Genomic DNA, 22,152 nt, shown 5'->3' on the forward strand with positions numbered 1-22,152 from the left:
CCGCCGAGGGAGGGGCCGGGCCGCTGCGCGCGGCGCTTCCCGCCGTGGAGGCGCGCCGTGAGGGCAGTGGTGCGCGCCTGGGGGAGAGCTGCGGGCCGGTACTGTGCTGCGTGCGCCTGAGGGGAGTCGCTGCCGCCCGCTCGTTCCGTTTCTTGAGCCCAAGGCTTTGTAAATCAAATCGTGCTCGCCTTCATGAAAAAAGTGAGGCGCGTGGAGCGTGACGATGGGAAGTGGTCAAGAACTTGTGAGCAGCCGATCAGAATGCGCTGCTAGTTAAACAGTCTTGTTTGGATAACCACGTACAGACAGCTCAAGTACCAGTAAGTGCCACTGGACTATTTGAAGTACCTTCGGTTCCATAGCATAGTGTCGGTGAGCAAGCAACTAGTCTCTAGTTCTAATAATTTTTCACTATTTATTTCAACGTCCCTCATCATGGTTTTTGAATGCCCGATAAGGGAGAGCTTTGATGTGGGCTGTTAGGAAGCAGATTTACAATGCGTTGTCTTGTAGCAGTGAGTTAATATTGCCAACTTGAAAGCAGTCCTGGTCACTCAGCCAGGTAACTGTCCACATAACGTACACAGCAAGTGACCCTCGGCTGCATTTGATAAGGCTGGAGGAAATTCCAAGGCATGACGGCAGGAAGTGAGCTCCAGAATAAGGAAATAACTGGAAGGATCAACACAATCTTTCTTACATGCTGGTCAGATTCCAGGAACTAAAACCAAAACACAGCCCAAGCTGTGTGAAGCTCGCGTTGTGCCACAGTATTGTTAAGGAGAGAGAGCCTGAAAGCTGCTGTGCGTGTGTTAGTTCTTCTTGTGTCTGTTACATAACAGACACGTTCATGTGTAACTGTTTATATATAAAAACTTGGTGGCAAGTATGTTTCCAAGTTTTAGTAGCACAATAAGCTCTAGTGAGTCTCTGTTCTTCAAGGAGAGAATGCAGCATTACAGATTTTAAATCTGGAGGCACAAAGGCAGTTATTGAATTCCAGATCTTCAGAAAATGATTTATTAAAACAGTACTTCCACTCCTATCACATGGGCTGTTTGGCATATGTGGGGATGTTACTTTCAGTTCTTACTATTAACATCTTTCCTCTTTTATCAAACATACAAGCAGTCAATGTGAGCAAGAGAGAGAAAATAACTCTTCAGACTAAGGGTTGCCACACTTATCAAAGAGTAAGATCTGTTCTATTGCATGTTTATATATTTCATATAAAGCAACCCTGGCATGGATATGTTTTTCCCCATTTTAACTCACAATATTCTAATGTAAGACTAAAATTGGTAATTAGATTATCTGGAATTCCATCTTGGCTGAGTTCCACATATTTTTCACACTTCCAAAACACTACAGAGTTACTTCCTTTCTTGGAATTCTCTTTCTCTACACTCTGAAGGCCTATAATCTAGTGTTCAGGACAAACTCTGTTTAAACCAACACACCTGGTTCAGACAAGGAGGGCCATACCTTGTGGGCAGACATCCTAAGAACTAGATAATGACCTAGAGAGTTTTAAAGGTATATCCAAAGAATGTGAGGCATGTAGAGATACCCTCTCTAGATTCACTAAAACAACTGAGGACTTAGCATGTTTTCTTCTTCACCATTGCTGGAGGAAAAGTATCCTCCTTCAGAAGTGTAGGATAGACAGCAGGGATGGTTACTTTTGAAAACAGTGTTCTGACTGCATGGGAAGCTAATGTTCAAATTCAAGGCTTTAGAGGCAAAGATTTAAACTAAAAGACAACCCAAGAATGCCTCCATATTCAGTTTATATCACAGCGAAAATGTGTTAAAATAAATAGATATATTTTGGTAGAACATATAGTCCCAATAACAGAACTCATGCTGAAATTCGTGCACACTCAGTTCTATAGTACACTGAGTTACATGGGCCACCTCTTTTGCCAGTGTATGTGCTATTTCCCTTTCTACTCATGACTATTCAACTGTGGTATATATTTTCATGAAATAGTTATTTTATTTATATTTATATATCTTCTTTTAATGCAGTTTAACAGCTGGAAATTCAGAGTTGTGGCAGCGCAATTACCAGTCACATCCTTCAGAACACCAACAAATATTCTGAAGAATAGCTGCAGTCCTTGAACCAGATTTTCAAAGTGCGCAAATACACCTGCATGGAAATCCGAAGGTAAATTTGATTTAACATTCATTAATGTAGTTAAAAGATAAAATAAAATAATAATAATTAAAAAGAAGAGTTAATTTTATGTCATTGTAAAGAAACATTTTGAAAGCTTCTCTCAGTTTAATGGTCAAAAAGTATTTTACTGAAATGGGAAAGAGCACTTGTACATCTGTGCCAATATTAACAACTGTGAGTTTAGTTTGATAATAACTGAGTAAAGATAATGAAATCAGTAGAGCCAGCTGTCTGGCCTATGTACAATCAGGCTCTCGTGTAAAATCTGGGTACTGAATTTGTCAGAACAAGAAAGCAGCTGTTCTCAACAGTATGCTTACATCCAGAAAATACAGCTCTCTGAGTAAGAATTAATGATCCTTTCTGCATTAGTGCACACTTCCACTGATCCTCGTAGCAGCTGTTGCTTTTCCCACTCCTGATAGTGTTGACTGGAGTTGTATTATACTGCATACAGCAACTGGCAAAACAGTCAGTAGCCCAAGGCCTTGAAGTTTCAGAGAATTGGACTGCATTAGTCTTTCTTGAAATATCTGTTTATGTGATTTTTGTCCTCACAGTTTCATAATTCCTGGGGCCATAGTTGGTTATTTTGTTACCCAGACAAGATAATAATTTGGTCCCACACTCCAACTGTCTACCTTAGAAAAGACTATACTCAGAGGAAGATTGTATAGAGAATTCTATAGGCCAGAACTGGCCCCAACAGAAATAAAAATTAAAGGAAAATTCTGGGGGTTCTCCTTTTTAGTGTGCAATAACAGACTGGAGATATAATTGCATCTCTAATATTTTCCTGCTGATGACTATGGGAAAAGTCATTTTATCACTTGGTAGTGCAGTTTTGCCACACATGTAATATAGGAATAATTAGACTAAACTTCTCTGTGATGTGAAGTCTACTTCCTATCGTGCAGGATGATGAAATTATTTTAAGAGCATTGGAAGATCATACTTGGGAACAAAGCTTATAGGTTTTTTACTTCAAGAAGTATTCTAGCTAGTCTGAACTGGAGTGTGGCTGTTGCGTCAGTGACTGGTGTCCCAACCCATGCAGCTTTAGAGTATATATACTGTTGGTGTAAAGGTAATAATCGAAATAAGTAAAAAGTCTTACCTTTTCATTGGAAAGATGAAAAAGCAAACTGTGTCTGGCTTGTAGAGATATTCAGGAGGTGGGTGCTGAGTGCTGTGGTGTTTGAACTGAATGCGTTAGACACTTCCCCATAAAATTCAAATGAATCTTCTCCATTCTCTTAGACTAAGAGCCATGTTCAAGTAAGAAATTCAACCATGGATTAATCATATTTTATTTTACTCTCAAACATGCATTTATGTTATGGTCAGAGCATCCCGGAGGGAGATGCTTTGTCCAGAAGTTTTTAGGAACATTTGGAAAAACTGGAAGTGTTGTTAGAGCCCACAAGATGTCAGTGTCACCACACGGTAGTCTACTGTAGCTCTTGCTCACTGGGCTAGTAGGCTTGGGTGCTGGAGGTGGATTGCCTTGGATTACGAAGATTGTATGTGTAAATTCTGTAATATTTTTACATAATGCCAGGAAACAGTTCCATAAACAGTACTGCAACCTGCTTATTCTATTGTGTGATGTAGTTCCTACGAAAGAACTTGTATGCAGTGTCCGTACAAATACTTCAGGGAATGAGAAGACACTTGAGAAGCAACCAAAAGGGAAAACATCTGGAAAATAGATATTCAGTAACCTAAAAGCTATTTAAGAGAACTAATATCATTAAATAGACCTTTTATTTCTGACTCTTTTCTCCAAAGAGATCTGTTCTCTAAAATGTCACTGCTATTCCTGCCTTCGTATTACCTGAAATTTAAACATTTGTTAATGCCTAAGGAAATTGAATTTTAGATCTGAAAATACATCCAATAATAAGGCTCATTAAAAACCAGCACTGCATAGAAATACAGAAACTCACAAGAAAAAATTGGACACTAGATAAAGAAAAAGCAGAACTCGTGTATTAAGCTTTTAAGTTATCTCTTGTTACATAAAAGCTTTTCCTAGCTCCTATTTTATAGCTTTCATGAGCCTCCACTTAAGAACATTTTCTGTGTTCTTATTTGCATACACTCTGTAACTCTTATTCTGAAAGTACTTATACTCTCATTTTGGAAATACTGAGAGCATGAAAAAGAGTGTTGGTTTAAAAAGAGTATGGCCAACAAGCCCAGGGAAGTGATCCGCCCCCTCTAGTCTGCCCCAGTGGGGCTACATCTGGAGTACTGTGTTCACTTCTGGGCTCCCCAGTTCAAAAAAAAGACAGGGATCTCTTAGAAGGAGTCCAGCAGAGGGCAACAAAGATGATAAAGATCCTGGAGCATCTCCTGTATGAGCAAAGGCTGAGAGAGCTGGGGGTGTTCAGCGTGAAGAGAAGACTGAGAGGAGATCTGATCAATGTTTATAAATATCTAAAGTATGGGAGGCAACTGGATGAGATCAGACAGTTTTCAGTGGTGTGTAGTGACAGGACAAGGAGCAATGGCCAAAAACTGGAACACAAGAAGTTCCACATAAGTATGCAAAAGAACTTCTTTACAGTGGAGCTGACACAGCACTGGAACAGAGTACTCAGAGAGGTGGTGGAGCCTCCTTCTTTGGAGGTATTCATTACCCATCCAGACACCTACCATTGCAACCTGCTGTAGGGAACCTGCAAGGGGTTAGACTCTATGATCCCTTCCAACTCCTGCAATACTGTGATTCTGTAATATATTTACCTCTCCAACACACCTGGAAATATATGTTTAAATGTATGTATATTTAAAATAAATAGCCTTTAGGTAAATATTTTTGTGCTTGGCTCATTAAGCCTATCTTGCATAGATATGTACAAAGCCATGTAAGACTATCTGAAACACTTTGACTTCTTTTTGCAATTTGCCTTACTTGACTGTTGTGTGCAAAACAAAAACAGAAAATATCATTTTCCTTTCTCTTCTTTATTTAACACAAAAATAAAGTACACTATATTGGAAAGATCTCACAAGAGAAGAGTGAAGTACTTATATTGCTTAGAAAGAAATGAAAGTACACATGCTTAAAGCATACTTTTGAAAAAAATCTAAGACAATCAAAAAGTCAAATACATATCTGCTTAAAACAAGCGCACTTACATTAAATTACTTTCCTCTGCTTTGAAACTTACACATGGCAAAAACTACTCTATATTCCTCTCTTCTCTTTTTTTTTTTATTTTAAGCTTAATTTACAATTACTGTTACTATTTCGTAGTATTCGGACTAGGTACCTTCCCTTTCTTTTCTTCGTTGGTTTTAGTAAGTACTTACACTACTAGTTACGTTAAGCATTTTACCAATACTGTTACATTCTGATTGCAGGATCCCTTCTTTTCTTCTGGTTTTGTAAGATACACACAGTTGAACTTACAATAATACAGACAAGTACTACACACCCAGCTACAACTGCCACTATTAGTGTAATGTTAACACCATCACTGGTGTTATCTTCATCATCTGAAGGCACAGATGCTTTTGGAGGAATAAACCATGTGGCCTTTGCTATATTAGAAGTATCTGAAATCAGGTTTGTATCATCAACAGCACGCATGGCGATGTAGATTACGGTACCATTTTCTATTGTCAGATTTTCTGGTTTAAATTTCAATGTTTCTGTGCTACCAGCCTCCTGAGGTATGAGATGGGAGAAATCCACAGAAGTAGCACTATCAAATTCATCTCTTAGGCTCAGAAGATCTGTACCACTTTTTATTATGTAGTGATCAGCTAGGGAAAAAAGAGTACATGTAAAACAAATTAATACAAATGTTTTAATATCCCTGCTTGAGGTGACAGTATCAGACTTCTAGAACTGTACTGGAAAAATTCCTGGTTTATTATGAACTGCATTGCTTAGCATGGGTATTGACAGGATTACTGTTAACCCTTACTTTGAATCATCTGGAGTCTGTTTTTCCCAAGTCTAGAAACTCCTTTTAACTGGCCTAAAGGACATTATTTCCATCAATATACTTAGCTTTGCAAGGGCTATATTCTGTTATTCAAAGAAAAATAGCAGTTAAAGATATACATAGCAGAAGTCTGTCCTGCAATTGGCCAGTATTCTCTCAGCATGAGGTTTTGATGTCAAACACTGTGACAGACACAGAATGGTTCTCCTGTTTGTCTGCAATCAGAGAACCCATAGTTATGTTGCTATACATGTGCTGAACTAGGTTTGGGGAATTCTACTGTTTCTGTGTCAAGGTTGTATCTTTTCAAGACTTTCCCCTTTTCTTCTCTCTTCCTCTTACAAACATCTCTTTCACTGTTTAGGTAATACAGATGTATATGATAGGCCCAGCTCCAAACCAATTCTGATTTGCCTTAGCTAATACAGTGCTGCCTTAAACTACAAGGCAATGACTGATCACTTTTGCTATAAAATAGCTGCATAAAAGAAGTTAGGATTTAAAAAAAAAGTGAAATTTTTTTCTTGTGGGGTTTCTTACATGACAGTTTCAGGTAAGATGTAAACCTGAAATAATGTACATAACCATATGTTTGAAGACGTAGTCTCTAGTCTACACAAAGAAATGTTTGTGCATTAGTTTTTCTTTTCCCCATGTAGCATACTTAGGATGAAAGATTTTGGTAAGAATATTGCTGTATTTCTGCACATATAGTAAAGCTTCAGATTGTGCATGTTGCACCCCTCATTGATTTTATCTTTTTTTCCTTTCTTAAATTTTGCACAAACATGGATTGAGACCTTTTACTAAAGTGTCTTGTGCTTTTAATTTATTTATTTGCCTTTTTAATAATAATACTCCTTGCTTTACTTTTTTCATTTGTTTGCATGTTTTTTTTAATGTGAAAAAAATAAGAAAACATGTAACATGTGACAAGATAACATTCTATATAGTTCCATTTTCTGGTGGGAAAGATGTAGCCCTCATATCTGACTGCTTGTCCTTAGAGCATATCCATTAAGACAGGAGGATCAATCTGATCCCATAAAGTATTCTACTCACCTTGTCCACTGTCAAAGTCACCTCCTGGAGCTGTCCAAGTCAACACTATTGATCCATTTTCTATGTAAGCATCGAGGTCTGTAATTTTACAGGGTGGAAAACCTGGTGATGAACTTCCAGTATTGTCCAGTTTAATAGAACTTGTTGAAGTTCTGCTGAAACTTTCCAGATTGGCTTGGATTTCTTCATCAGCCAATTCAGGTCTTGGTGCATTCATCTGAATTTTACCTGTTTGAAAAAAAATTTTCAACTTTCACCACGACAAAATTCTGAACTACATTTCTTTTTATTTTCACTGTATCTTTTTACCTCATCTCATTATCTTCTTTATTCAAATTTAATAGAAAGTTGGTGATTTAAAGACAGCAAATAAGGTGATCTCAAAATGCTTGAACGTACTATTTAGGAGATTCAAACAGTGGAAAATTCTGAAACGTGTGGAAACTGAAAATGCTATGATTTTAAACTGAGATGGGAGATTTAGGTTAGATATTAGGAGGAAGTTTTTCCACTCAGAAGGTGGTGATGCACTGGAACAGGTTGCCCAAAGAGGCTGTGGATGCCCCATCCCTGGATGTGGCTCCGGGCAGCCTGGTCTGGTGGTTGGCGACCCTGTCTGTGGCAGGGGGGTCGAAACTAGATGATCATGATCACTATGGTCCTTTTTAACCCAGGCCATTCTATGATTGTCTGATTAGTAAAGCAGGTTGCATATAAAGCAGGCTGTAATAAATTGGTTCTTTGCATCTCTTCCTACCCATCACAGACTTTAGAAGAACTTGTGTTTTATAGGCCATACTTGGTGAGATTTTAGACAATCTTTTATGTTGATTCTTCTAAAATTGTACTGTGTACCTGTGTGGGAATATTAATTTTCAACTAAAGTATCTTCTTTCCATTAAAATGGAAAATTACTAAAAAAACAGAATACGTAAGTGACATTTTCTACTAGCATTGATTTGTGTACTAACATCACATGTTGAATGCATTTACGCCAAAGACCCATTTTAAAAATCTCAGAAGAACCGTGGAAATTTCTCTTCCGAGCTGCTGACATACAGAATATGAGCAATGTTTATCCTTTCATGGAAGCAAGAAAAAAAAAATGTTATTTTAGATTAATGATACTTTACATTATTCCTGCACATCAGAAAAAATAGTTGAAGGGGATTTGTTTTGTATTAAAAATTATAAAGATGTTTTTATTATTTTAAAATTAAGTATTATTAAATACTATTGTTGTGAATCTAAATGGTCCCACTTGCTGTATTTTTTGCTCCCCACACACATGGAAATCACATAAGTGTCTATTAAACGAATATCCTTACCATTTTCTATGTAGCCTGGTACATACAAGGCTCTATTTTGCCTACGGCCAAGTCTGATGGTTTGATTTCTTCCTTGGGCACTCACTTTTAGACTGTATCTTCCATCACCACTTAAAGCAGTAAAGTACCTTGAGTAGATTCCATCATTCTTGGTCATATCAGCACCTTCATATTAAATGATGGAGAATTAATGTCTAGAAGAAGATACCTGCTGGTAAACGAGGTTAGTTCTTACACAAATATAAAACCTGAATATTACAATGCAGAAAACCTGACAGTGTTTTTTTAATGCAGACATCTTTAAAAGCAGGTATTGTCCCACAGTAATAACCTGTATTTTAAGTGTGTGTATTTTGCTTAAAAGAACTACTTTGCATTGACACTTTTAACTAGTTAAACCTCTTGTTACTATCTGTAACCACTAACTTAATACTCAGTGATCATCTACTAGGTATAACATCTTTAAATTGAAAAAGAAAAACACCACCAAACAACAGCATAATAACCTCTGGCCAGGATTTCATCAAGAAGAGTTTCTTTATGTGAACTTGCACAGTTGCTGCAGCAAATGGTCTGCTGGTGGCATCCAAGCTAACTATTGTAAATCTTAGCAGCAATTCAAATTGAATCTCAGTAGTTCAGAATAGAGATGGTGTTTAAGAAACACAAGATAGAAATATAATATTTCAATGGGCTAAGTATGGCAGCATAAAAACCAGGTCAGAAAGAGATGATACTACTGACTACTGTTGAATTCATAAAGCTACATGTCTGCGCCACTGGTGATAATACTAATGGAGAAGAGGAAAGATGAAAAGAGACTAAGGGATGCTGAATTCCAGAATATCTAGCTATTGCTCTAAGAAAAAGTATTTAAAAAATAATAATGGATTTATTTAAACATGCAAAAGAGATATTATCTTTTGGTGATCTAATGTTAAGGCTGTAGCCATCTTCATAGATGAAGAGATGAACAAAACAGCTGGTTTTTTTTTTTTCTTTTACCTTCCCACTTGAGGTCAGGTAGTTGCATGAAACAAGTGGATATGAGCAGCTTACCTTCTACCATCCCTAGTACTCCTGCTTTCACAACAGGAACACAGTAAAGATGTAACAATTTTTCAGTATAAGAACCATTTCTTTGTTCGGCTCACCAACGTAGCTTACTTCTGTCTTAAAACAGTAGGTTTCTCTCTTTTACTTTTTTATTTTTGCACTGATTTAAGATGTTACCATAGTACGATACAATTTGATAAGTCTGACGGTAACACACAGATTTGGATTCCAAGATGCATAAATGCAAAGATTTTTGCTACGTATGTGGATCCTTACCTGTGCCACTATCAAAAAGAGGAAGGCTTACTGCATCAGCACCATCCTTCTCTATGGTGGCTATCACTGTTGCACCAAGAACAGGCAAGAAGTTTTGGCTAACCTCTGCATACACAACAACTGGATAAGGTGCTGTATTTGTCCTCTCCATGTAGGCTTGCAAGATCACAGGAGAAACATCAGAAGAGGCTGCTCGAGAGGTAACTGTTACTGATAGAGTTTGAAGAGTTGTATCAACATTTTGAATGTAATAATGCCAATCTCCCACCTGAAAATAAAATACAAAAATATTTAGAACATTATGAAGGAAAAAAAAGAAAAGCAGTATGCTTCTTTACAGGAAATATTAATTCAGAAACAAATTCAATGTCTTTACCTCTGCAGTGCCATTTATACCAAGTCTGGCTGTTTTTAAATTTGAACTGTCAACTGTAAAGTCTGAGCTTCCATATTCTTTTCCTTTGGGGTCCCTCACCAAGAAAAATGGCTGGGTTTTGCTCCATGAAAAGACGAAGAAAGTGTCATTTCCTACTGTTTTGTCAATGGTTACAGTATTATTTATCCATCCTAAAGAATTAACTTCTTGGTCTTTGCTTTCAAGCTGTGAGAGAGAAAAAAATTTGTCTTATTGCTATTTAGTAAGTATGAACGATTAAATTTGCAATTAGAAAATAGCCTGTCATGAAGTTAATTTTGTTTTCTTCTACATGAGTGGGGCAGAAGTGTCAATTCAAGGCAATAATTTATTTCATTATAACTGCGGCTGATGAATAAAAATTGTGTTTGACGCTATTTTTAATTTGAACCACTATTAGTTTAGGATCATTAGTACCCAACTTCATTCAATTACTGATCAACTAAATGCACAGGAGATAAAAAAGTGTTGAAATCCAAACCTGAATAGATTGTTCAGAAATATCACCACTTCCTGTTGTAATTTCACTGAATGCTTCCACTAGTTTACTGGGGACATCTACGTCTACAGCATAAAGTTGTAGACCCCCTGCAAGACAAGAGTAAAAGATTCGGCAATACTGATTTATACTCTAAAAATGCCAGTTTTTATGTGACTTCTGGTACCAAATGTTATAATGAGATAGACAATTTGGTAACAAGCCAGAAAATGAAATGCTTTTTTTTTTAATGCGTTAATACTTGTATCACAATAAATTCAGGAAAATAGCTGTTCTGGCTTGTGTGATCAGCTCATTTTATTTCTCAGCTTAAAAATCACTTCTTGCAGCATAAAATCAAGTCAATTTGTAGTCGAATTGCTTTCTAGGGCTATGCAAGGAGTCTTCTGTCCTCCATGGCATGTTGCACATACTGTAGCATGAAGCATCACCCCTATGAATAGTTTTAAACGCTTGTTTTAAAACTGAACGAATCTCCAGCTCAACTAGCTCATGGCAAGCACAGTCATGGCATCTACAGTTTCCTAGCCAGTGCATTCAGTTACAAAAGCTGGAGAAAGGGTTTGTTATGTATATAGTTAAAAAAAAATTCTTGTAAGCTCAAGAATATAGAGCATTCCAGTCATTGCATGCTATGCCAGAAATAAAATTTGAGTAATTGCAGAACACTACATTTTGTATGCTACGTAAGAATATCATAATTACATCTCCTCGTTAACAGGACACTTGTGTTATTCTATTTTTTCAAATAAAGACAGCCCTTAAAGCAGAACTGTGTATCTAAAGAGTTTACTTGTTTGCATTAAAAAAGCCTGTCATGAAAACCAGGTTTCTTTAAAATTGAATGTTTTAGGTTTATTATGAAGTAAATTTATTTATTTTTTTCCAGACCAGTGAATTGCTGTGCTTTGATATTTTCATACTTGACTCTGAATGCCAGCAAAAGAGTTCACTTATTTACCTGTGATATTTGAAAATTCTTCTAGTTCTTTTGCTGCTGCTGGACCCAGTGCAATGGTATGAATTATTGCCCCACTTTCCCTCACTCTTTCACGGCAAACTGACATAGATGAATCCTCTCCATCTGTCAGTAACACAATTTCTGAGCCATATGTTGTACCGATTGCAGTGGTAATTATCTGCATTAAAGAAAAAGAATGAGATACAAACAGATTAACTTTTAAATACTGGCTTATTCCAGAGAGCAGTTTAATGTATACATTTAAAACTCTTATCTTCAAATGTAAGACTAATTTCTTCTTTAAGCAGTGTTTGAATTTTTGTTTAATGGTAAAGCTGTTTCAATATCCTTGCAATTGATTTGCAATATATAATCACTTAGATGTAGTAAGTGTTAAATTATAGAGTCATAGACTGGTTTGGGTTGGAAGGGACTTTTAAAATCATCTAGTCCCAACCCTCCTGCTATAGACAGGAACTAGACCAGATTGCTTAAGGCCACATCCTGCCTGGCCTTGGATCTACAACCTCACTGGGCAACCTGTTCCAGTGTCTCACCACCCTCACAGAAAAGGATTTCTTCCTAATATCTAGTCTAAATCTACTCTCTCCCAGTTTAAAGCCATTTCCCCCTGTTCTGTTACTACAAACAGTTACAAAAAGTCCTTCCTCAGCTTTCCAGTAGGCCCCTCCCCACGTACTGGCAGGCCACTGTAAGGTGCTCCAGGAGCCTTCTCTTCTCTAGGCTGAAGAACCCCAGCTCTCTCAGCCCTTTCCTGTAGGAGAGGTGCTCAAACCCTCTGATCATCTTCGTGGCTCTCCTGTGGAGGAGAACATTGTACTTTACCTGTAGACCTTTCTCAATGCCTGAGCAGATATTGGTTCCTCCACCAGCAGTTGTAGGCAAATTCTGAACAAGTCTTTGGCGTGTTGCAACACTGGTTATTTGTACCAAAGGACTTCTTTCATATGCAGAAGATTCAAATGTGACAATTCCAACCCTGGAGCCGACTTCAATAATTTGGATTAGAAACACCTCTGCAGCAGTACGGAGATTTGTGATGCGGTTATACTGTTTGTGAATAAAAAACATCTTTAGAATGCAGTCTCTTCTGAAAAGCTTTTGACTATGGACAAAATACAGGAAAATCTTAATGTTGACTGTAATTAGAAATTAAAAATGGTCTGCATAGGGTAAGATACGTATGCTCATGTTCTGGTCATGTCATGTTCTGGTACCATGAAAACACAGCATAGTGCAGCATTCAAGAGAGATGTGATTAGGAAAGATCCATCTTCTGATATTACACTTTATTCCTAATCGAGATTTGTCATTTTCATGACATGGTGGCAATGCAGAAGGGCAACATTTATAATTCCTGAGGAGTAGCTTAACCCAGAATCTAAGTAGTTCAGAAATATAAATGACATTATTTAAGGTAACAGAATGAATATGTTAAATGCAAATACTTGAAGAGATTACTTAAAAACAAAAACAACAATCCAACTATATTTGGAAACATCTCTCTCTGCAGCTATAGCTATTCTTACAGCATATTTTTTGTAATGTTTCAGCATTACATTAGTTATCAACTGCTGTAGTAAAACATTATGATAAACATCCATATTATAAAATTCATATGATGTATTATGATTGCAAATCTTTTTTGAAGGTCAGTCTCAAGCTCTGGGCTAGAATGGCATGTCTCAAAATAGATCTGTTGGTGGAGCACTTTAGGAGAATTCTAGTATTATTGTGACATTTTTGCCATATCTATAGAATTGGAGCACATACTGCTTTATGCTTCTTCATCCATGTTTTTATTTAAAACACAACTGACAAATATTTAATAATATCTCTCAATGTGATAGAGCCTTTTGAGTTATTTTCTTCTGATGAGCAATCTTATTTTTAGGCTTGAATTTCTATGACAAATTAAACTCTGAAACTGTAATATTTTCAGAGAAAGAGTAATAGTCACTGGCTCAGTACTATGGAAGAGAAAGTTATGGATAAGGAAATGCAGTATGCCATCAGTTATGGATAAGGAAATGCAGTATGCCATCAGTTATGGATAAGGAAATGCAGTATGCCATCAAAAGAAGAATATACTGTTTGAATGTGCTTACAAGTTTGAAGTCTTTTAGTAAATCATGAGCCTACCTGAGCTTATAATGATTCTACCTTTTTACAGATGATCACATTGCTTATGTTTTTAAAAGTACATTAGGATTTGCACACAAATAAGCACATATACAGGGGTCTTCGCTAAACTTTGCAGCCATAAATAAACTCATAATTTTCTGCCACAGGAAACTACAAAAGAATAGATCTATGCAGAATTTTGTCTAGGGGAGGGAGAGGAAAGTAAATATAGCCTCAGCCTTGTTAAAATGATATAGCATTACAGCAGCTCACACTCTTGATTCCAAAAAGCAAATTGTAATGAGAAAAGAAAATCTAATTTGATATACTGGAACCTAAGTATTTTATTTAAAATTTTAAAGTGACTCATAATGCAAACACAGTATAAAGTGCTACCTATTTGCATAATCAATGAATATTAAGACATAATAATTACAAAACAAACAACAGAGTTAGGCAAAGCAAATTATAATAATAAAAAAAAGAATAAATAGAACGCTTACCCATATCCTGGGCTCACTTACCAAACTCCAGGAGAGCGGATCTCCAGAAGAGATCCTTCCCCCCTGGCAGTCAGCTCTTAAGTGAGTCTAGGAGAGGTGGAGCTGGGCTCCACCCCTTCCGGCAGCACAGGTGAATTGCCTTCACCTGTGCTCTCATGGCTGACTCATTGCTCGCCTCAGGTGATCAATCAGAAGTTCAGGCCATGACTCAGCTGTTCCCATACACTACTAGACATTTTCTTCTTGTAAGAAATATAAAGGCACTGTCATTCTATGTATGGAATAGAGGTGGGAAGCTTATTAAATGGAGATTTTGCAAGAAAAATTGACCTAGTCTGGTCTACAACTCTTAGTATTTTGAAATGATTTCTTACAGGCATTCTTTAAAAAAAAAAAATAATAATTGATGAGAATGACAGTAATCTTTTTTTTTTTTCTAAAATAAAATAGTTAATGACTGAATTGACTAACTTTTTTTTGCTTCTTACAATTTTTGCACAAACTTGCTTGTAAAATATTTTTTTCTTACCGATAACATGCTCCCAGAAACATCCAGTACTAATGAGACTGCTCTGTCTTGAGTCTGCATTAGCTGGAAGGTGGTCTCAAAGGGGGGTGCAAGGCCATTAACAACAGATGAGTTGCGAAAGTCATCAGATTCCATGATTATTTCCCATGTGCTTCTGTAGTTGCACATCTTATTCTGCATATTTGGAGCCTCATGATTGTGAGTATTTTTATCACAGAATTCAACAACCTAAAAAGTCAGATTGAAATTTGTAAGAGTTATTAACCCAAAAGTCTGAGTATAAGAAAGCTTTTCAGAAAATATGAAGTTGGTGGTGGGAGACAGGACGCAAAGACTTCTCCAGTGACCTTCCTGTGTGCCATGGTGCCTGGCCAAACAGGATCTTGATAGACAAGAAGAAAGATAAGATAAGCTCTGCAATTAAGTGTAAAAAATAATTCTTTAATAGTTATCTTATGGCCAAGGCATTTGGCAAGAATGTTTCACTCATATGCCCACTGATCCAATTTTCCAAAAGTGAAGTAAGAAGGGTGCTGAGATTTCAGTGGACCTCACCCCTATTGATATGAAACATCCATCAGATCAGTTCCAATAGCTGCTTTGTAGAGCAGCTGTCCTTTGGAACTGAGCCTATTAGGAATGACAGAATCATCCATATTCATTGAAATAGACAGAAATTCATCAAAGACGCATAACTGATCATTTATTGACTACTGTTTCTAAATTCTTACTCCAGAAAGATTTAATAATACTTACAGAAGGTAAGTATTGCATATACATAATAGAATTTTTGCTATTTTGATTTAGGTCCGGTAGAAATACACATCCAGCTTCATATAGCTGACCATCATATTGGCATTCTCTTGTCGCACACTGGTTTCCAATGCAGTTTCGGAATATTGGTTTACCAGTGACACCAGCTGAACACCTAGGGGAAGAGAAAGTGGGCAGGGCTGGTAATCTACACATAATCCATAAATGGTTATTTTTCAAAATTTTGCCTGCCTGAAGACAAATTGCCATTGGCACAGCATGGTCCTAGACACCACACAGGTAGATCATCTCTATTATTGGAAGAGTCCTCAAAGTAATCTAGAAGAGTTTATAACCATAAAATACTTGTGGGCTTCTGCTGATGAGTTGATAAATTTCTTGTGATATTTGTAGACTATGCACAAAAATTATTCTGCTAATAATTGCAGTGCAATAGACTGTGTTGATGTTGATAATGACTAATTCTTTATGTCCATGCAGTTAATGTCTTCCTTTGTAGAAGCTGTTTAAAATCACAGAGGTATCACTAGGGAATGTCTGTGTTGTCAGTAACTGCTATATTTAATAAAATTATCTTATGTATATAACCAGTGCTGACTAAAGTCTGCAGTTGCACATGGAGCAAAAGATTATCCAGCCTGAGCTATAGAACAGTGCTGTTACAAAACAGCACTGAAGGCAGCTATTGCTTTCTGGGTCACAGAGCAGGCAACAGACCATGCTGACTAAGCATCTTTAATGATACGAACAGATCACACTCTACAAAGTAATAACTTAGCACACATTACAAGAATATTGAAAACATTCTTTAAATCTTTGAAAGAGTGCAATGTAAAAGCAGAAAAATGAAATATGATACCTTGTTGCTTCAACACGTGCATTTTCAGAAACATAAAAAGGTGCGTTGTTATTATATTCATCGAACACACCCCACCGAAGGTGAGCCCACTCATGGACAAAAACTCTACCTGTTGAAAAGCAATAATATGCGCACATTCAAACTAAAACAGTTTAAAACATACCTGGCATTTTTTCTTTTAAATTTTAAGGAGATAAAATAATTCTTATCTCAGGTATTAGTAGAAAATTGTGAAATAGTTAAGCAAGAGGGTTAATTATTTTTCCTCGAGGCAAAAGTCATAGAATCATAGAATACAGATTAGAAGAAATTTAAAGACTATCTGGTTCCAACCCCTGCCAAATCAATGACACCACCCACTAGATCAGACTGCAGAGGGCTCCATCCAGCCTGGTTTTGAACACCCCCAAGAATGGAGCATCCACAGCTTCTCTGGGCAGCCTATGCCAGTGCCTCACCACCCTTTGAGTAAAGAATTTCTCACTCTATTGAATCTAAGCCTACCCTCTTTCTGTTTAAAGCCTTGTGCTATGACTACACTCCCTGATAAAGAGTCCCACCCCATCTTTCCTGTAGGCCCCTTTAGGTATTGGAAGGAAGTAATGCTTTCTTCCTGGCATCTTCTCAGGCTGAACAACCCCAGCTCGCTCAGCCATACTTCATTTGAGAGGTGCTCCAGCCCTCTGATCATCCCTGTGGCCTCTTCTGGACTCACTCCAGGAGCTCCGCATCTTTCTTGTCTTGGGGGTCTTAAGCCTGGACACAGTACTGCAAGTGGAGGCTCACAAGGGCAGAGTAGAAGGAGATAATCGCTTCCTCAGCTTGCTGGCTACACTTCCTTTGATGTAGCCCAGGATACAGTTGGCTTTCTGAACTGCAAGGGTACACCGCTGGCTCACATTCAGTTTTTTGTCCACCAATGGCCCCAGGTCCTTCTTCTCAAGACTGTTCTCAATCCATTATTGCCCAGCTTGTATGCTCAGATTGGAGGAGCAGAAATTTGCAATTGGTCTTGTTAAACTTCAAGAGGTTCAAAACTTCAAAAGGCCCACCTTTCAAGCCTGTCAAAGTCCTTCTGGATGGCATCCCTTGCCTCCAGTGTTGAGTCAACCACACCGCTCAGCTTGGTATCCTCTGCAAACTTGCTGAGGGTTCACTCAATCCTACTGATCATATCACTAAAGATGCTAAATGATACCAGACCCAATTAAAACTCTGAAGAACACCAGTCCTCACTGGTCTCCACCTAGAAAGGGAGCCAGTGACTACAACATTTGGAACATGACCAACAGATAAATCCATATTCATTCAGTGATCTGCCTGTCAATCCACATCTCTTCATTTTAAAAATAAAATGTCGTGTGGGACAATATCTAATGCTTTGTACAAGTCCAGGTAGATGATGTCAGTCATCTAATAGGAAGGCATCAATTTAGCAAGCAAGACTCAAACTGTTTTTCATATAAATCTTACAGAAATGCAGGCATTATTATAGAGACACTTTTTTCCAAACTGGCAAACATCAGATGAGGAAAATCATTTTTGGTGAAGTCTCTGTCCCACATGGCAGCAAACCTCTATATTTTTGATACAATAATACAACATCAGGTATAAAATTTTGCTCATTAAGTGCTCATAAAAGGATGGCTACTGCTAAAGACAGTAGTTAAATGCAGAAGATTAACCTTTTCTTAAGGTTTTTAAAGAATTTAACAACTTCTGGATCCACTGCTTGAATATTTAGCTTGAGATATCTTACAGGTATTTACTACTTCCAAAAAAGTGTCTCTCTTCCAAGTTTTTTCAGTTTGGCAAAACTGAATTTAAAAAATATTGGCCAATTCATATTAATAATAAAGCAGGTAATTAAATTAAATTGTAGCATTACCTCTTTCTCCATAAACTTTAACCAAGCTGCTATTTAACAGGAAGTTGGGTGTGAAATGGATGTATCGTCCTTTCATTGCACATCCTCCATACTGTAAGGTATAGGGATCATCTCCGTACTTCAAATAAGGGTCTGCTATGATGACATCTGCCTGAAACAGTAAGACCAAAGGCATATGTAATGTCGGTGTAGAGAAGGTTTAGGTGAGTCTTTTTCAATAAATGAAGTCCTGCAATTATTTTCTTCCTGTCAACATTCCCACTAACTCTTCTTCTGAGTAAGAACTTCCAGGATTTGTCATAACTTTCTCTGTGGTTCATAATGTAGCCTTATCAGTCTTTTTCTTGTGGTTCTAATCATAAACAGTTCTTTAAATCATACCTTGTTATATGATTCTGTTTTTAATCTTGAATAGGTGCTGTTTTTCTTCCATGTTTTAGGAAGTATAATTTTTACAGACTTGAAGAAAAATCGATGTTTTGTAGCTTCAAACAAATAATTAGAAGCATCTCTGATCATTGTCTGGAGAGTGAAAGAAAATACATTAATATCTACATTAATATTTAAAGTTTGACTGTTCATGCAATGAATACTTCAGCCTAATCAGAAAATAGCAGTAGTTAAAGCAGAACTGAGTGCACAAAGGAAAACTAAGAAAGGACTACAGTCTTTACTAAGAAAAAAAGGAATGAAGAAACCACAAAAACTAAGCTGTAGTTCTTGGATTCTCTCAGCAGTTCTCTAATCCTCCTCTTAATCAGAGAGGATAAGAGTGATAAAATTTACACTCTAGCCTTCACGTGAGATAAAAATTACTAAATTCGAGAATTTTACCTTTAAATTAATACTGGCTTGACAACATTTGCAAATATCCATGTTATACACACACAAAATTAAGACAAAGGAGGTTTCTTGTAGACATTCAGTTTGCCAGGACTGAGGGTAGTGGTCAGTGATAACCCCATGACAAGCTGAGCACTAATGAGATACTTCAGTTGTCCCCACACCAACCCTTGTCTGCTCTGTACTTAAATGGTTCAAAGGATCTGAAGGAAGAATATCAGAACAAGTTCTCATAATACTGTCAGTACTACTAGTTTATCAGATGATAGATATCTTACACCAACAGTACTTACTTGCATACTTCTAAACATAAACTAAAATTTGGTGGCCTGTCAGAGAAAATCGAATGATCCAAACTCCATTTGCTGCTAAATAAGGGGACAGTCAATGACTAGAGTAACAAGTGAGCTATCACATCTGCTTTTGCTTCATGTAAACCTGTACTCATTAGGTGAAAGAAGTCTGGAAATTTTATAAACTTTATGCCTAACCAAAGGATGGTATCCTTCATACTTGATTTTAGAACTGACATGGGATGGTGATAATCCTACTTCAGGGTAGAGAAGGCATTAGTCATATGCAAAATCTGAAGTGTTTGTCAGAATATATATCCTATTCAGCAGTTTTTTTCCAAAATAATTTGATATTGTTGAAACAATTTTTTTGCTTTGGAAGCTGGCCAGCATATGATTCCTGGGAAATTGATCCATTGAGGCATCTATGTGGATTGCAATGGAAGTTAAAGCCAGAAATACCACTAGATCTAACATTTTTTCTTCTTCTTCCTTTACAATTTTAAATGGAACATTAGGAAGACTGCTAGCTAATAACACATTACAATATAACCAATGATTATTAAAAAAATTCATAGGACATTCTTTCAGCTAATTTGGAAAGCTACTTTAATGAATTTCTGCCTGTTTTTAAACAGAAATATCTCTATATACAGCTCTGTCTTAAGAAATAAGTGCCCTTTGTAACAGCAAAATATGGCAAAGCAAATTAGAAATGACTAGTTTGGTAACTCTGGGCTTCATTCATTATTAATTCAAAACCTACTAACATGAATGGGACTCATGCTACTTTTGAAGTAGAAAAAGTCAAGGCATTCCTAACTACTGAGAATCAATTAATGGACATGTACATGTTCTTACCATTGTGTTCAGAATGATGTTGGCATCTTCTGGCACGCTGGGATTAACTGCAACAACCAAATCCTCATAGCCACTCTCATTTAGCCACACCATGGACCCTTTTGCCATATGCAGGAGCTGAAAAGACAGCAAAAATATCAAACTCCTAAGCACCCCCATTATTTGTCCCTGTCCCCACATTTGTGGTTAGAAAAGGAGTGGGTTTTCAGGCCTATTTATACAATTGTTTTTGGAGCCAAGAGAGGCGTAACAGTTTGTAAGAAGACTTTGATCTCCATAAGTACAGTGAAAAATGATTGGTTAAGTCGGTCGCATTCTTCAGGAAGAAATGCTTGTATCTCACTGTCTTCACAAAAATACAATTTACTTCCTTATGCCTTTGCATGTAATCTATGATCTTTTATTTATTTTATGTCAGATTCGGTCAGGATAATTTTCTGAGTCAGCAGAAATAAACAAACAAACAGCTCTTTGGGATTTCCTGACATAATTCTAGTAGTGTAATAATAATATAACATGGAATTGAAACAATAGGAAAAGCAAGATTAGATCATCACAAAAGTAAAAGTGATGATAAACTGTAGTGAACGGTTGGTATGTAATATCCCACCTTTTAAATATCTTGCATTCTTTGTCTTTAGATGAATAATACAGTGGGAACAAAATGTGTTCTTTTCTGGAGTTGGAGCAGTTTTCCAACCATGCCAGATAGCTGTGTGTGACCATTCTAACCCTCCTCGCAATTTCCCACTTCATATTCTAAGAAACTTATCCAGAGTAGCCTTATATTTTATTCATTTTTTTGATAGAAATATTCAATAGAATCGTGCCTATCACTGATTTGCAATGATTTGAGAAATGTCTGTGAGGTGATGATTCTCTACCAGCTACTTTTTGAGTCTTCAGCTGGGTAGTTTCCATATGTAAAGGAAGTGCTTAGTTTATCCAACACACTGCTACATTTAAATCACACAGACATTTTATGCCATACATATATCTTTAGTTAAATTCATAACTGTATAAAAATAAAGAAGAAAAATAGAATAAACATGGTCGTGCTTGATAATATTTTCATCTTTTAATTCTTTACTGATTGATTTCTGTATTTGCCTTTCAATTATTTGGTGGAATAGATGGTTAGATTTTTCAGTAATTTTGCATGTCTTCTCTTCTTTTCATAAAAGCATTATTTCTTTTCACCTGTACTGTAAGAATCTTCAGGAGGTATGAGAGTCAACTGCTGCCCAAGTTTTTAAACAAATCTTTAAAATTAATTTGCGAAAGGCATTCAGGCACATAAATCTAAAAATACCTATGCCTGAATATTTCTAGGTAGAAATATTGAATATTGGATAGAATAACTGAGTTGAATTTGCTAGAGTAATTTGCTGAGTTTTTTTCTTCTTAAACTAGCTGTACTTATGCTGTATTCTGGTACTTGCCTTATTCTTGCTTAACATTTCTTGCCATTTTTTACACACTTTCTGCTACAATAGAGTTTTTCCAAAATACTATAGTTCATTAACAACTTTCTGCTTTTCCAATTTCTAACTCATAACAGTTGTTATTCACTTAATCAGCATGTTGTCCTCTGTAATCATTATTTTTACTTCCTCTTCAGACTAAGGAGGCATATCAGCAAAACTGAGTTAGTTTTCTGTTTGCCTTTAGCAGTCATTGAAGTCTTAGGAAGCATTAACAAATAACTCCTTT

General features: G+C 36.7%; 2 protein-coding genes across 2 annotated transcripts in view; one reads left to right on the forward strand and one right to left on the reverse strand.

Moving 5' to 3' along the window:
* Positions 1 to 15: 15 nt before the first annotated feature.
* ODF2L (outer dense fiber of sperm tails 2 like) overlaps positions 16 to 22,152 on the forward strand; it is a 63,461-nt gene continuing 41,324 nt past the window's right edge. The window contains exons 1-2 of the mRNA XM_031554977.1: positions 16 to 320; positions 2,032 to 2,173. The gene's annotated coding sequence lies outside the window, so the exon portion shown is untranslated. The remainder of the gene's footprint in view (positions 321 to 2,031; positions 2,174 to 22,152) is intronic.
* On the reverse strand, positions 5,520 to 20,636 carry LOC100548708 (calcium-activated chloride channel regulator 1-like). Its single transcript, XM_010715960.3, has 14 exons — positions 20,440 to 20,636; positions 18,824 to 18,964; positions 18,443 to 18,593; positions 16,555 to 16,663; positions 15,678 to 15,849; positions 14,922 to 15,149; positions 12,591 to 12,815; positions 11,745 to 11,922; positions 10,766 to 10,872; positions 10,246 to 10,470; positions 9,870 to 10,137; positions 8,538 to 8,702; positions 7,210 to 7,437; positions 5,520 to 5,962 (listed from the first exon to the last, which is right to left on the reverse strand). Exons 1-14 carry the CDS (start codon positions 20,617 to 20,619, stop codon positions 5,541 to 5,543), a joined length of 2,799 nt encoding a protein of 932 aa, XP_010714262.1. The 5' UTR covers positions 20,620 to 20,636; the 3' UTR covers positions 5,520 to 5,540.

This window comes from Meleagris gallopavo, chromosome 10, assembly GCF_000146605.3.
Source record: "Meleagris gallopavo isolate NT-WF06-2002-E0010 breed Aviagen turkey brand Nicholas breeding stock chromosome 10, Turkey_5.1, whole genome shotgun sequence".
NCBI lineage: Eukaryota > Metazoa > Chordata > Aves > Galliformes > Phasianidae > Meleagris > Meleagris gallopavo.

Excerpts from the sequence above, each read along its gene's own strand:
- LOC100548708 (XM_010715960.3), bottom strand. The coding sequence starts at position 20,619 with ATGTGGGGACAGGGACAAATAATGGGGGTGCTTAGGAGTTTGATATTT. Across the intron at positions 11,923-12,590 it reads GCATTGAGAAAGGTCTACAG|ATAATTACCACTGCAATCGG; the intron begins GTAAAGTACAAT and ends TCTTTAATGCAG. Across the intron at positions 8,703-9,869 it reads TCTTTTTGATAGTGGCACAG|GTGCTGATATGACCAAGAAT; the intron begins GTAAGGATCCAC and ends TTTAATATGAAG.